We start from the raw sequence: 11,928 nt of genomic DNA on the forward strand, positions 1-11,928 counted from the left end.
TAATAATATTAATCATAGTTTTATTTTCCAATTCCAGTCAATTTCAGTAAAATTAATGAAAATGTGGTTTTTCAAAAGCCTGTCAGGTCAAATTGATGCAGAATATTTAAAAGGTCAGGTTAAAATGCCATCCTGAATATCTGTGATTGTACAAGTTCACAACTTGTAACTGTAACTGTAATTAGATTTCAAAATTTCATTTAATTGGCTATAATTGCATTCTTTCAGTTTCATCTCCCCCAGTGTCAGTGCTTCATTATGCCGTGTGCCTAAATGGCCACAACAACTCAAAGGGATGTCAGGTCCAGTGTCTGTGAGGATTAACTAACCTGCTTGTGGTCTCACTCTGGACTACAAACATTATAGCACTTTGTCTTCTGAGTCAGACAAACATTGTCCACAAAATGACACATATGCCACATTTTGTTCTTTGTCCAGACAGTATGTGAGTGAATGGATATCTCACACATGATGGCACCCACTCTGCTTAAGAAAAAATCAGGATTTTCAAAAAACTCACAAAACTTAAACTGCGACTGTGTAAAAACTGTAAAAGATATCAAAACACAGATTCAGACAAATAACATTCAAAGCCTTGTGACCTGCTTAAGTTGTAAAGTATGCTGGAGCTACAGGGTTCCAGAGATGGCTGGGTTTGGGCAGTTTTTTGAGAATTTTGTAAAAATTGCAAACAAAACTCTTAGTACACTTTACCCAATTGAGAAGCACATTTTGATATCTAATTTATATGGGATTTGTCAAAGCTGTGGGATGAGTTAGGAATAACAATAAGTGTGAGTCAGTGCTTATGCATTGGCACACTTAATAAATACTGACAAATCTGTGGCAAATTCTTGCAAAGTATGGATATCCAGAGAAATTTCTGAAAAATGATCCATCTATTGCATGACAATATGACTGCTGCTGTTCTGCATGATGGTAAACCCAATGAGCCTTTCTCAGTCGGTAACGATGTCAAACAAGGGTGTGTGATCGCATCCACCCTGTTCTCGTTGTTTATGGAGGCTGTTCTGCAACTTGCCAGAACTTTTGTCAAAGATGGAGTTGGCATTCTGTACCAATTCGTTAGCAAGATTGTCAACATACGGAGACTTCAGGCTAAGACGAAAGTTTCTTTTACAACCACTGTTGAGCTCCAGTACGCTGACGACACTGCTGTTTGCTCATGTTTTGAGGACGAAATACAAATGAGAACTGTGAATGTTTTTGCCACAGCGTACAGTAGACCAGGCTTTACCCTTAACATCAATAAAACTGAGCCCATGTCTCAGCATGAATAACGCTATCCATCTCCTGCAGATTCTCCTCCATCAATCCAAACTGATGGTGAAGAACTCAGTGTGAAGAACTTTAAATACCTGGGAAGTACTGTCTCCAGCAATGCCTCTATGGATATGGATATTCAAAGTTGCATAAGTGCAGCTGACACAGCCTACAACAAACTCTTCAAGAGTATTTTCTGCAATAATGATATCCAATTCAAGTCTACAATGCTATCATCATACCCACTCTTCTCCATGGCTGTGAGACATGGGTCACCCATCAGAAGCAGATCAAGCAACTGGAAACATACCACCAGTAGTGTTTGAGAAAAATTCTGCACATCAAGTGGCAAGATAGGATAACAAACACTGCTGTACCTGAGAGAGCGTATTCTCACAGTCTACAATCAATCATTCTTTATCATCGGCTCTGATGGGTCAGTTACACTTACAGAATGCTGGACCAACGCCTACCAAAACAGCTATACAACTCACAACTCTCCCATGGTCCTCGATTCAATTCAATTTGAGAACCTGGAACCGGTGCTTATGGTGGAAACACAAAGAACTGGTGCTAAGTCAGGCTCTGGCTCCGAACTAGCACTGGAACCAGCTCGGCGGAAAGGAGGTCATTGTGGCCATAGATACATAATATGTATGACTGTGGCATTCTGCTCTCTGGGTAGGAACTTTCATAAGCTAGGAACTATTATTTTCTGGCACCTGTATTCTCCCGGACGACGTAAGCGGTTGCACAGTTGTGCAGAATCGGGTTCGGCACGCCATTGTGGAAAATAGTTACTTTCACATTATTGACACTTAAGTCCGCGCTATATTGCTTAGTTGACTTATCTCGAGTATAATAATCACAGAAGAAACTGTCCCACAATGGCTACGGACTCCTGGGCGCAGGCGGTGGACGAGCAAGAAGCCGCGGCGGAATCGGTAAACGTTAACTTACGCAACACGAGCTAACCTGTTGTTAGCCTGTTTGGAGGATGCTTTGGCCTGCTGTGCCACAATGTTAATGAAAATTATGTGTCCACTTTTAATTTGGACCGTTGGAAGTGTTCACAGGGGGCACTGTCAGTCAATTAAGCTTCTCATTAGGTCGCCAGTCTGCGTTAAGTTTCGTTTTCTTGTGAAACGAAACTACCGGCTTGGCGTCAGAGCTAAGTTGGGTTAGCTGGAATGCTGCGTGCTCACTGGTCCACTAGCTTTAGCAGGTAGCTGGCTAGCAGGTAGATGATGCAAGCGGCTCCAAAGTAGCTCTACTGACCAAGAAGTAGCCCCGACTGAGCCCTACTTTGTTTCCCTCAGAAAAATAACACTCGATTTTCTTTTGTTTTCTCCAACAGATTGGCAGTCTTCAAATAAAAGACAAACCAGAGGAAAATGGTGAGTGCACACAGCTGAAGTTAGGTTAACACATAATATTCAGAAACCAGTAATCGCAAAAATGTAAATATTAGTGTCATTTGCTGCAGGCACGACTGCAAACGCAACGGACTCCAGCAGTGGAGCAGCAAAGACAGAAGCTGAAGAAGGCGGCAAGTCTACAGATGACGATGACAAAGGTGAGTGGATTATTGTTTACATTTTAAAATGATATTCATCAGACTGTAATATTTAGACATGCTTTATCAGATGGATATATGGGAATGGTTTCTTGTGTTGTAAGAGGTTTTGCCACATAATTTGTTGTTTCAGAGGACAAAGCGGCACAGTCACTGTTAAACAAGCTGATCCGGAATAATCTTGTCAATACAACAAATCAAGTGGAGGTTCTTCAGAAGGATCCCAACTCTCCACTCTACTCTGTCAAGTCATTTGAAGAATTGCGACTGTGAGTGAATCTTTTTTATTCATTTATTTTTTTAATCTCTCTTGCTACTCTATAATGAAGTGGGAATCATGTATATCACACATAGTACCAAAAATGGGGTATGCAGTCCCAATCGGATTTTTTCTTTGATATAAAATGTGTGTCACCTCAATGTCTGCTCGCTGTCCATTCCTTTGGCTCTGTTAATGGGAAACAAAACGTGATCAGCACACTGTTTTATATTTTACTGTGCACATTCTTTCTTGTGCAACGTAAAGGTCGTAAGGGCGTGGTGAGCTCAGCAAATCTGGCTCATGCTCAATAGCTAGATATCAAGACTCCCTCTTTATTATATTTATAGTATTTTATTTTTTTTCTCATGCATGTAGTTAGAAAGCATTCCCACCAAGACCTACATACACGCCTACTGCAGGATTATGCCTTCTGTCATTCTGTGTAATAGGTCATTTATAAAGTTTGTGACTTCCCAAAAAACAAAAAAGTAATTAGGTGCTTTCAGAAAATCTGTAAAACACTTTACCCAACACCTGACATTTACCTGTTTTCTCCTTTATTTAGGAAACCACAGCTGCTTCAGGGAGTATACGGCCTGGGTTTCAATCGGCCATCCAAAATCCAGGAAACTGCCTTACCGATGATGCTGGCTGAACCGTGAGTGTATTTTACACACTCTAGCAAAGTGTTGTGTTTCTGAAGAAGTACTGAAATCCCTCACAGCAAGGACTTACTAAATAACTTTAAAATAAATCGAATAACACCTTCCACTTGTCATTTATGGTGCTCACAACAAGGACCTCTTTATAGCATGTACCTGCAAGCTAATCTCTGGTTACTTCTAGTCCACAGAATCTGATTGCTCAGTCGCAGTCAGGAACAGGAAAAACAGCTGCCTTTGTCCTGGCCATGCTCAGCCACGTAGACCCCAACAACAAATATCCCCAGGTTGGTATTCACTTTCCCTTTCAAAATTCTGTATTTTAAATTGGAAGTTCCTGAACTGATACATGTGAACTGCTTTACACAATATCCTAAACACTCCTCCTGCATCCTCTTCATGGGTCCTTTTGTGTCTCACTCTTATGCTGCCTCTCACAAAAAACTCTTTGACACTCACAACTTAAACTGAATGACAGGAGCGTTCATCTTTACCTAAATCCTGTTTTCTTTATTTTCCTGTCTCCATCAGTGCCTGTGTGTGTCACCCACATATGAATTGGCACTTCAGACTGGAAAGGTGATTGAGCAGATGGGAAAACATTATCCCGAGGTCCAGCTTGTCTATGCCATTAGAGGAAATAAATGTAAGGCTTTTCTGTTTTTTGCTGTGCTACATCTGTACTGTCTTAGATTGAGTTGTTCCTATTGATAACCTTTTGTGTTTATTTTGTCCCTTGTGTGTGTTCCAGTGCAGCGAGGCATGAAACTGCAGGAACAGATAGTAATTGGGACACCTGGTACCATGCTGGACTGGTGTGGTAAATTCAAGTTTATTGACCCCAAAAAGGTTAAAGTTTTTGTGCTGGATGAAGCCGACGTCATGATCGCCACACAGGGTCACCAGGACCAGAGTATCCGTATCCAGAGGTTAGTCAAAACTAATTGGGAAAAAAAACAAATAGATTCATGCAAAAGACTCAACTGGTGTGCAGCTGCATAATTTGACCACTTGTACCTCAAATAAATTAATACATTTTTAAAGTTACTGACCTTTCACTTCTCACTTCTTTACCACACAGGATGCTTCCTAAAAACTGCCAGATGTTGCTGTTCTCAGCCACATTTGAAGAGTCGGTGTGGAACTTTGCTCAGCGCATTGTGCCAGATCCCAACATCATCAAGTTGAAGAGAGAAGAAGAGACACTGGATACCATCAAACAGTACTACGTGTTGTGCAACTGCAAGGAGGAGAAGTTCCAAGCTCTCTGTAACATCTATGGAGCCATCACCATCGCTCAGGCCATGATCTTCTGCCATGTGAGTTCATTCAATTCACGCAAGATCTGTAATAAAAAAACAGTGCCTCTCATATTGACTCAGATTCCTTTTAATTTGTTTCCATTCACGTCATCAGAATTTGCTGTTCTACAGCATTGGTTGCTCTGCTTTTTTCTGTAATCCATAAAGGAAAAAAACATTTGGCAACAGTAGGTAAGTTACTGGAAGAGCTTCCGCCTTACATCACCTAAACGCGTTTGTCAAGGTGTAATTATACTCCGACTCTTCCAGTAAATTGACTGCTGTTGCCAATTTTTTTGTTTTTCACACTTGATCAATTGTTACGTAAGCACAGAGCTTTCTGGTGAAGTAGCTACAGCACACTTTTTCTTCTGTGTAATCCAGACAAGGAAGACCGCAGGCTGGCTTGCAGGAGAGCTGTCCAGAGAGGGCCACCAGGTAGCACTGCTGAGTGGGGAAATGCAGGTGGAGCAGAGGGCTGCCGTCATTGAACGCTTCAGAGGTGGAAAGGAGAAGGTCCTGGTCACTACAAATGTCTGCGCTCGAGGTAATGACTGAGTTATTCATGAGTGCTCACAAGATGAATCACTTGCAGTCGCATTCAGAAGAGCATTATCTCCATATTTATTCACACCTTTGCACTTGAAAATGATATCTTTACAAATCTGGTGCAGCATTTGTATGTTCAGACTTTGAAATATACTTTGAAGTAAAGTCAGAGTCAGAAAGAGAAAGAAAGCAGGGAAAAATGGATCTTAGGCATTCATTTTTCTGTGCATAAAAAAACACAAAAGTACAGTGTATGAGTCAACTGACAATGTTTTTGTTGGCAATGATAGTGATACCAATTATTAAGTATTAATCCAGGATAAATGTTCCAATAAGTGATATTTGGAACCAGTGTGCATTTGCAACAGAAATACAATCTTGGTGTTAAATATTACAATATTACTAACCAACAAAAAATGATGTTGATAATCAAAAAGATGCTGAATATTGGACCTTACAATCAGTCCTTTGAACAATGCAGTCAAAAAATATTTCAAGAGAGGTATCACTGTGTTTGAGGGAAGATTTTCACATCTATATTGTAGCTCGTTTTGCCTGATGCATCAAAAAAGTTATTTTCTGCCTGGTTCACTGGGTTTGGATGTACATTATTATAACTTCTAAGTACAGGAATGCAGAACTAAAACAAGTCTGTTAATTATTGCAGACCGCCCTGTTTGTAGTGCATCTTCAAAAGAGATCAAATTAATTGGAAAATAAATGGAAAGATACGCTATTGTCATACATATAAACCTTGAGATTTGTCACAACAGTGCAAGTTTGGATACAGAAACTTAAATAATACCCTGTCATTCAAATTCAGTGTTTTTGACACTGCAATAAAATGTGGACTAGGTGCGTGTCCTACAGTAAAATGTAAATGTCACTGTCCTGCTGACGTGCGTTGTTTTCTTGTATGATTTATTCTTTCTCTCTGCTTGTTTTCCATTCAGGCATTGATGTGGAGCAGGTTTCTGTGGTTATCAACTTTGACTTGCCAGTTGACAAGGATGGAAACCCAGATAACGAGACATACCTGCACAGGATTGGACGCACAGGTCGATTTGGAAAAAGGGGACTGGCCATCAACATGGTGGACAGCAAGATGAGCATGAACATCCTCAACAGGATCCAGGAGCATTTCAGTAAGTCTGACAGCAGAATCACACACACCTCTTTCTCATATTCTCATATGATCAAGTTAAAAGGCTGCTTTTTTCTTTTTCTTTTTTTTTTACATCTATTTTTGGTCAAGTGTAAGTATGGTTGAAAACTTTAGGGAGATGGTGGCTTGCAGTAATTAACCAAATGTCATCTCCATAATTGAAACCCTCTAAATTTATGATCTCTCCCTCTACAGATAAAAAAATTGAAAAACTAGACACAGATGATCTGGATGAAATTGAGAAAATTGCCAGCTAAAGAAACCGGCGTGATCGCATGAAGGACGCCAGCCCAACTACCCATCCCCCTCTTCGTTCTCTGAGGACTGTACGCTCCTACAGTGTTTTATGCTTTTATTTTTTATTTTTAGCTGTTGGAGAAATGAGCAAAACCACAAACACAGCATATGTTTACATGTGGATATGTCTCCTCTCAGACAAGTATTTTGTAAGTCTCTGGAACATACCCCATTTCACTCTTTGTACTTCTCTGAATAAAGTCTATGAGTTTATTGCTGTGTATTGTGATGCTGTAAAAGCAGGCATAGTTACCCTTTTTATTAAATACACATAGATTTTAAAAAACACTTCTCAGTGTTTGCTGTAGTGGTGGCATGATACAATTCTATGAAGAGATTCACAAAAAAAACCCTAATAGAAAAAAAAAAGCATTCTATGTGCCACAAAGTTTTTAATATTAAAAGTAAAGTATAACTGAATGTAACCGTATCATGTGAACTATTACAGCTTTTTATTGTGCTTTGTTATAACTACCAAAATCGGTACAAAGGGTGAAATTGGGTATGCTGCTCTGAGTGGTAGTTTAATCATTTAAAGATATGTAATTTTGATGGTGATGGTTGGGGTTTCAAGGGTCTATGCAAACTTATCAACCTGTGATAGCTATTATCAAATACTATCAACCTGTATTCACGTGACACAAATTAATCCTGAAATAACCTCAACTTTAGCATCAGGGTGTGTAGTCAAATGCCAAAACAGGCTGCCTAGAGTGATAACACACTACTAACTCCAAGTCATGGACATTTAGATGTTTCTGTGTTTAGCCAGTAACCGATTATGAGCCAACCACACATCTCACACGCATGCTATTTATATCATTTTAAAACACCAAAATGGACATTATCAGGTCAGACTTGGCACTGCTGCTGAGCATAAATCATTAGTCTTCTTCCTTCTCCTCCCCATCTGTCTCATAAAATCTCATTTTGGTTCCAAATGTAAAACCATTAAGGTCTGATGTGATCTGTTTCCTTTGTGTCTCATTTTCCCCACACAATCTTTTCAATCAGGGTCTCCAGTTTGACTATAGCTCAGCTACATTCTTCACCCAGACTGTGCTGTTATTAAGGATTGTGAGTTTAAAAAAAAAAACGCCTTCCTCAAGTGCATTATATATACATATGATTTTGTTATTAATATTCTAAGACATTGGGCTTAATATTCTGACTAACACTTGAAATTTTGATTATATATTGAATTATGGGCGTCTTTAGGATGTGTGAATTATCTTCTTGAAACCAAATGCTGAATTGACTTGAGGACCAGAGGACCTATGCTAATCAGATTCACTGTGTTGCTCCAACATGGTCGCGTGGATAGAAAACATGTACTTGTGTACATATTTAAAATTTTATGTTTAAGAAATAGTGTAACTGAATTATTGAGTCTGTCACTTCTAAGAAGTGCAAAAAAACATTCCTCATGAGGTTCAATTTCGACAGACGCAGCACTTCGAACACGGTGAGCCTAAATCAGCTAACCTCGCATCAGTTGGGTGACTGTACAAACTCAAGAAAATGTGTGATGTCTGGTGTATTTGACCAATGCGCTGGAACATTAAGACCAGGGATTGGTCGGTCTGAACCTTCTACAAACCTCATCTGGCTCCCAGCGGCACAGAGAAGACTGCCGGTGGTTGTCCGGTTTTAATGGACTATTTATGGACAACTTGCTGAAAATAATTTAACTCAGTGAACAGATGCAGCCAAATTAGAAGCAAGTGACTGTGCTGAAAATCCACATGAATGGTCTGTGAAGACTTTTGGGTTAAGAAGCAGTGTATGCAGTTTTTTTTGGACATTCGGATGTATACATTATCAGTGAGAGTGTGTGTGCACTTTGTTGATCCATATTGTAATGCCACCGTATGAGAGCCGTGGACACAAAGCAGTTTTGGCGATAGAACTTAACACTCTTCCCCACATGTTGTATACCTTGTTTGAAAACACGGAGAACCTACAAAACCCAGTTCACAAATGTATACATTGCCTAACCAGGCTTAAAGCAAGTTGGTGTAACCTGAAGATCATGTGTAGACAATGTTAGGTTCAAGGTGTGTGGTTCTTCTGTAGCTGAGCTGCGTTCATGACACAGTTATGTATTCTTAAAATGTTGAATTAAAGGAACATGGAGATGTTCGTCTGTATGGAGCCTAATGCTTATTTAAGTGTGGGAATTGTAATATCGACCACAGACTCACAGTAAAGCTGTTTTGTTATTTGTGAGAAGAAGAAAAAAATTCTTATAAAGAAAAAAGACTTTATTAAGATAATTTCATACAATAGTTCAAAAATATATCAAAACTAACAAACATATTCAAGTAGCATCAGTCTGTTGAGTTCCCAGTAGATGGTATCTGCAGGTCTGAGGAGGCAGAAACAAAGAGGTAACTCAAGACATGTTCCAATAAAGGAAAAGTAATGCTTAGTGTGTAAATTCCTAACAAAATGAGTAACTAAGACAACAACTGCAACCTCAGAAACTACGATATGTCTGATGTCTACGAGGTGTGTCAGAAAAGTTCCGGGACTGGTGACACAAAAGATATATTTAAAACCGAACCTACGAGTTTTCTCCTTCAGACGACCAACCAGCACGTCTACAAAGAGATCTTGTGGCGTTTGCTTCGTTCAGTGTGCGAGAAGAGACTAGAGTTGTGGCAGGACGAGTCGTGGTTGCTTCACCATGACAACGCACCTGCTCACAATGCCCTGAGCATCCGACAGTTCCTGGCTGAGATGAACATCGCTGTGCTGGAGCAATCTCACCCCACCTTGCTCCGTGGGGTTTTTGCCCATTCCCCAAGCTCAAAGGGTCATCAAGGGGACCTGTTTTGAAGGCGTGGACGACATCAAGATGGCTGTGACGACGGAGCTGCAGAGGATCCTGGAAGAATCCTTCTATGAGTGCATGGCGGTGTGGCAGAGAAGGCTGGGATAGTGTGTTAGACTCCAGGAGGATAACTTCGAAGGGGAAAACTTGTAGTTAGGATTTGAAACAGATCTTTTGTGACACCAGTCCTGAAACTTTTCTGACACACCTCGTATCACAACTCACAGTCGAACTATGCTACATTTTATGCTTCACAATATTGCTATTTATGCGATACAATTGTGAAAAGCAGCCAACAATTTGCAACATACACCGATCAGCCACTACATCAAGAACACTGACAGGTAGAGTGAAAACACTAATCATCTCCTTTCATTATGGTGACAGCTGTTAAAGGGTGGGATATAATAGGCAGCAAGTGAACAGTCAGTTATTGGAGTTGATGTGTTGGAAGCAGGAAAAATTGGGCAGTGTCAGGATCCAAGCGGCTTTAATCAGAACCAAACTGTGACCGCCAGATGACTGAGTCAGAACATCTCCAAAACGGCAGATGTGTGCCCATGCTGACCCCTTTCCACAGCCAAAGGAGCAGTGGGCATGTAAGCTTCAGAACTGAACCTAACTGGGAGAAGGTGACCTGGTGAATTTTATCTTCTTTCACACTATGTAGACAGCTTGGTGCATCTGAGTTGTTTACTTGGAGAAGAGAGAGCAGCAGGACGTGCTACAGGAAGGAGGCAAGCTGGCTGAGGCAGTGGGAAGTTCTGGTCAATGTTCTGCTAGGAAACCTTGGCTCCTGGCATTAACGTGAATGTCACTTTTAAACATACCTAAACATTGTTGCAGACCACATATATCTGGTCATAGCAACAGCTTTCCCTGATGGTTGTTCAGAAATGGATTGAGGAACATAACCAAGAGTTCACGGTGTTGAATTGGCCTTAAAATCTTGCAGATCACAATCTAATCAAGCATCTGTGGGATGTGCTACAAAAACAAGTCTGATCCATTGAGGTCCTACGCATGTTCCAGGACTGAAAGGATCTGCTGTTAACGTCCACACACACCTTCAGGGGTCTTATGAAGTCAATGTCTCTACAGCTCCACAATACTAGGCAGGTGGTTTTAAAGTTGTGGTGTTTAACTTATGATGGCTGTATATCGAGAGGTCTGTGCAAGTTGTCTGTTCCCTGATGTTCTAAGAAACATCTGATATGGTACTTTTTTTTTCCCCCAGATTGTTTCTTTTGTTGAGGTTTGAACAAACTACAGAGTTTCATAAGAAGATAATGCAGAAGTCCAATTAGTTTTCAATATCTTTCTTAATCATCCTGCAACACAAGATTTCCTGGTTGGTCCACGGTGTCTTTTGCATCTCTGGAGGCAAATGGATCTGGACCTTATTTTACTCTTGATCTTTATGCATTGTCATTGTATTTAAGTTCAGCCACCCTACTGAGTATGATTTCGGATGATCAGTGATTACTTCAAGTTTGCAAGGTCTCAAGTAACATTTAAAAAAAAACAAAAAAAACAATTTTCTTGCTATGAGAGTTATTGTTTCTGTGGGAGTACATTTATACAGTGCACACCGATACCATTCTAACAATATATATTTTTTTTTAGTATAACTGTGATGTTTGCTGAATCCTTTTTTGTCAAACTGACTCACCCGTCTCTCTGTACTCCACCCTGGTGAGGAAGAGGCCATACGCTGGAGCAGCCAGACCCTGTGGGTAGATCAGAGAGTCTCGAGCCTCCATTATCTCTCTCAGCTGGGGCAGCGAGAGCTGCCTTTGGCCTACTGCCACCAAGGCCCCTGTCATCCTCCGCACCTGGAGCAAACAGCCAGGGCAACACCTGTTACTCTTACGTGTACTGAACAGCCACATCACAAGAAACTGCATGACTTGGGTCACTTTGTGCTGAATGATTCCACAGGTTTCAGTCATCACCAGCAGATGGCGCTACTTGCTCACAACAAAATGCTACACAA

General features: G+C 40.5%; 2 protein-coding genes across 3 annotated transcripts in view; one reads left to right on the forward strand and one right to left on the reverse strand.

The window, feature by feature from the left end:
• The first annotated feature begins 2,027 nt into the window (after positions 1-2,027).
• Positions 2,028-9,238, forward strand: LOC103354974 (ATP-dependent RNA helicase DDX19B). 2 transcript variants are annotated; one of them, XM_008278598.1, is made up of 12 exons: positions 2,028-2,228; positions 2,642-2,681; positions 2,756-2,860; positions 2,994-3,129; positions 3,688-3,780; positions 3,969-4,071; positions 4,316-4,430; positions 4,536-4,713; positions 4,866-5,103; positions 5,470-5,632; positions 6,588-6,779; positions 6,995-9,238. In XM_008278598.1, exons 1-12 carry the CDS (start codon positions 2,172-2,174, stop codon positions 7,054-7,056), a joined length of 1,482 nt encoding a protein of 493 aa, XP_008276820.1. In that variant the 5' UTR covers positions 2,028-2,171; the 3' UTR covers positions 7,057-9,238. The 2 variants fall into 2 exon arrangements, with proteins under 2 accessions (XP_008276820.1, XP_008276821.1); XM_008278599.1 differs by having other exon boundaries at positions 2,771-2,860.
• The window catches only part of pusl1 (pseudouridine synthase like 1), a 19,811-nt gene continuing 16,430 nt past the window's right edge, over positions 8,548-11,928 (reverse strand). The window contains exons 6-7 of the mRNA XM_008278597.1: positions 11,605-11,767; positions 8,548-9,464 (exon numbers count right to left, since the gene is read on the reverse strand). Coding sequence (XP_008276819.1) covers positions 9,404-9,464; positions 11,605-11,767 — 224 coding nt within the window. The 3' untranslated portion in view covers positions 8,548-9,403. The remainder of the gene's footprint in view (positions 9,465-11,604; positions 11,768-11,928) is intronic.

Source organism: Stegastes partitus, unplaced genomic scaffold (genome assembly GCF_000690725.1).
Source record: "Stegastes partitus isolate 25-593 unplaced genomic scaffold, Stegastes_partitus-1.0.2 Scaffold128, whole genome shotgun sequence".
Classification (NCBI taxonomy): Eukaryota; Metazoa; Chordata; class Actinopteri; family Pomacentridae; genus Stegastes; species Stegastes partitus.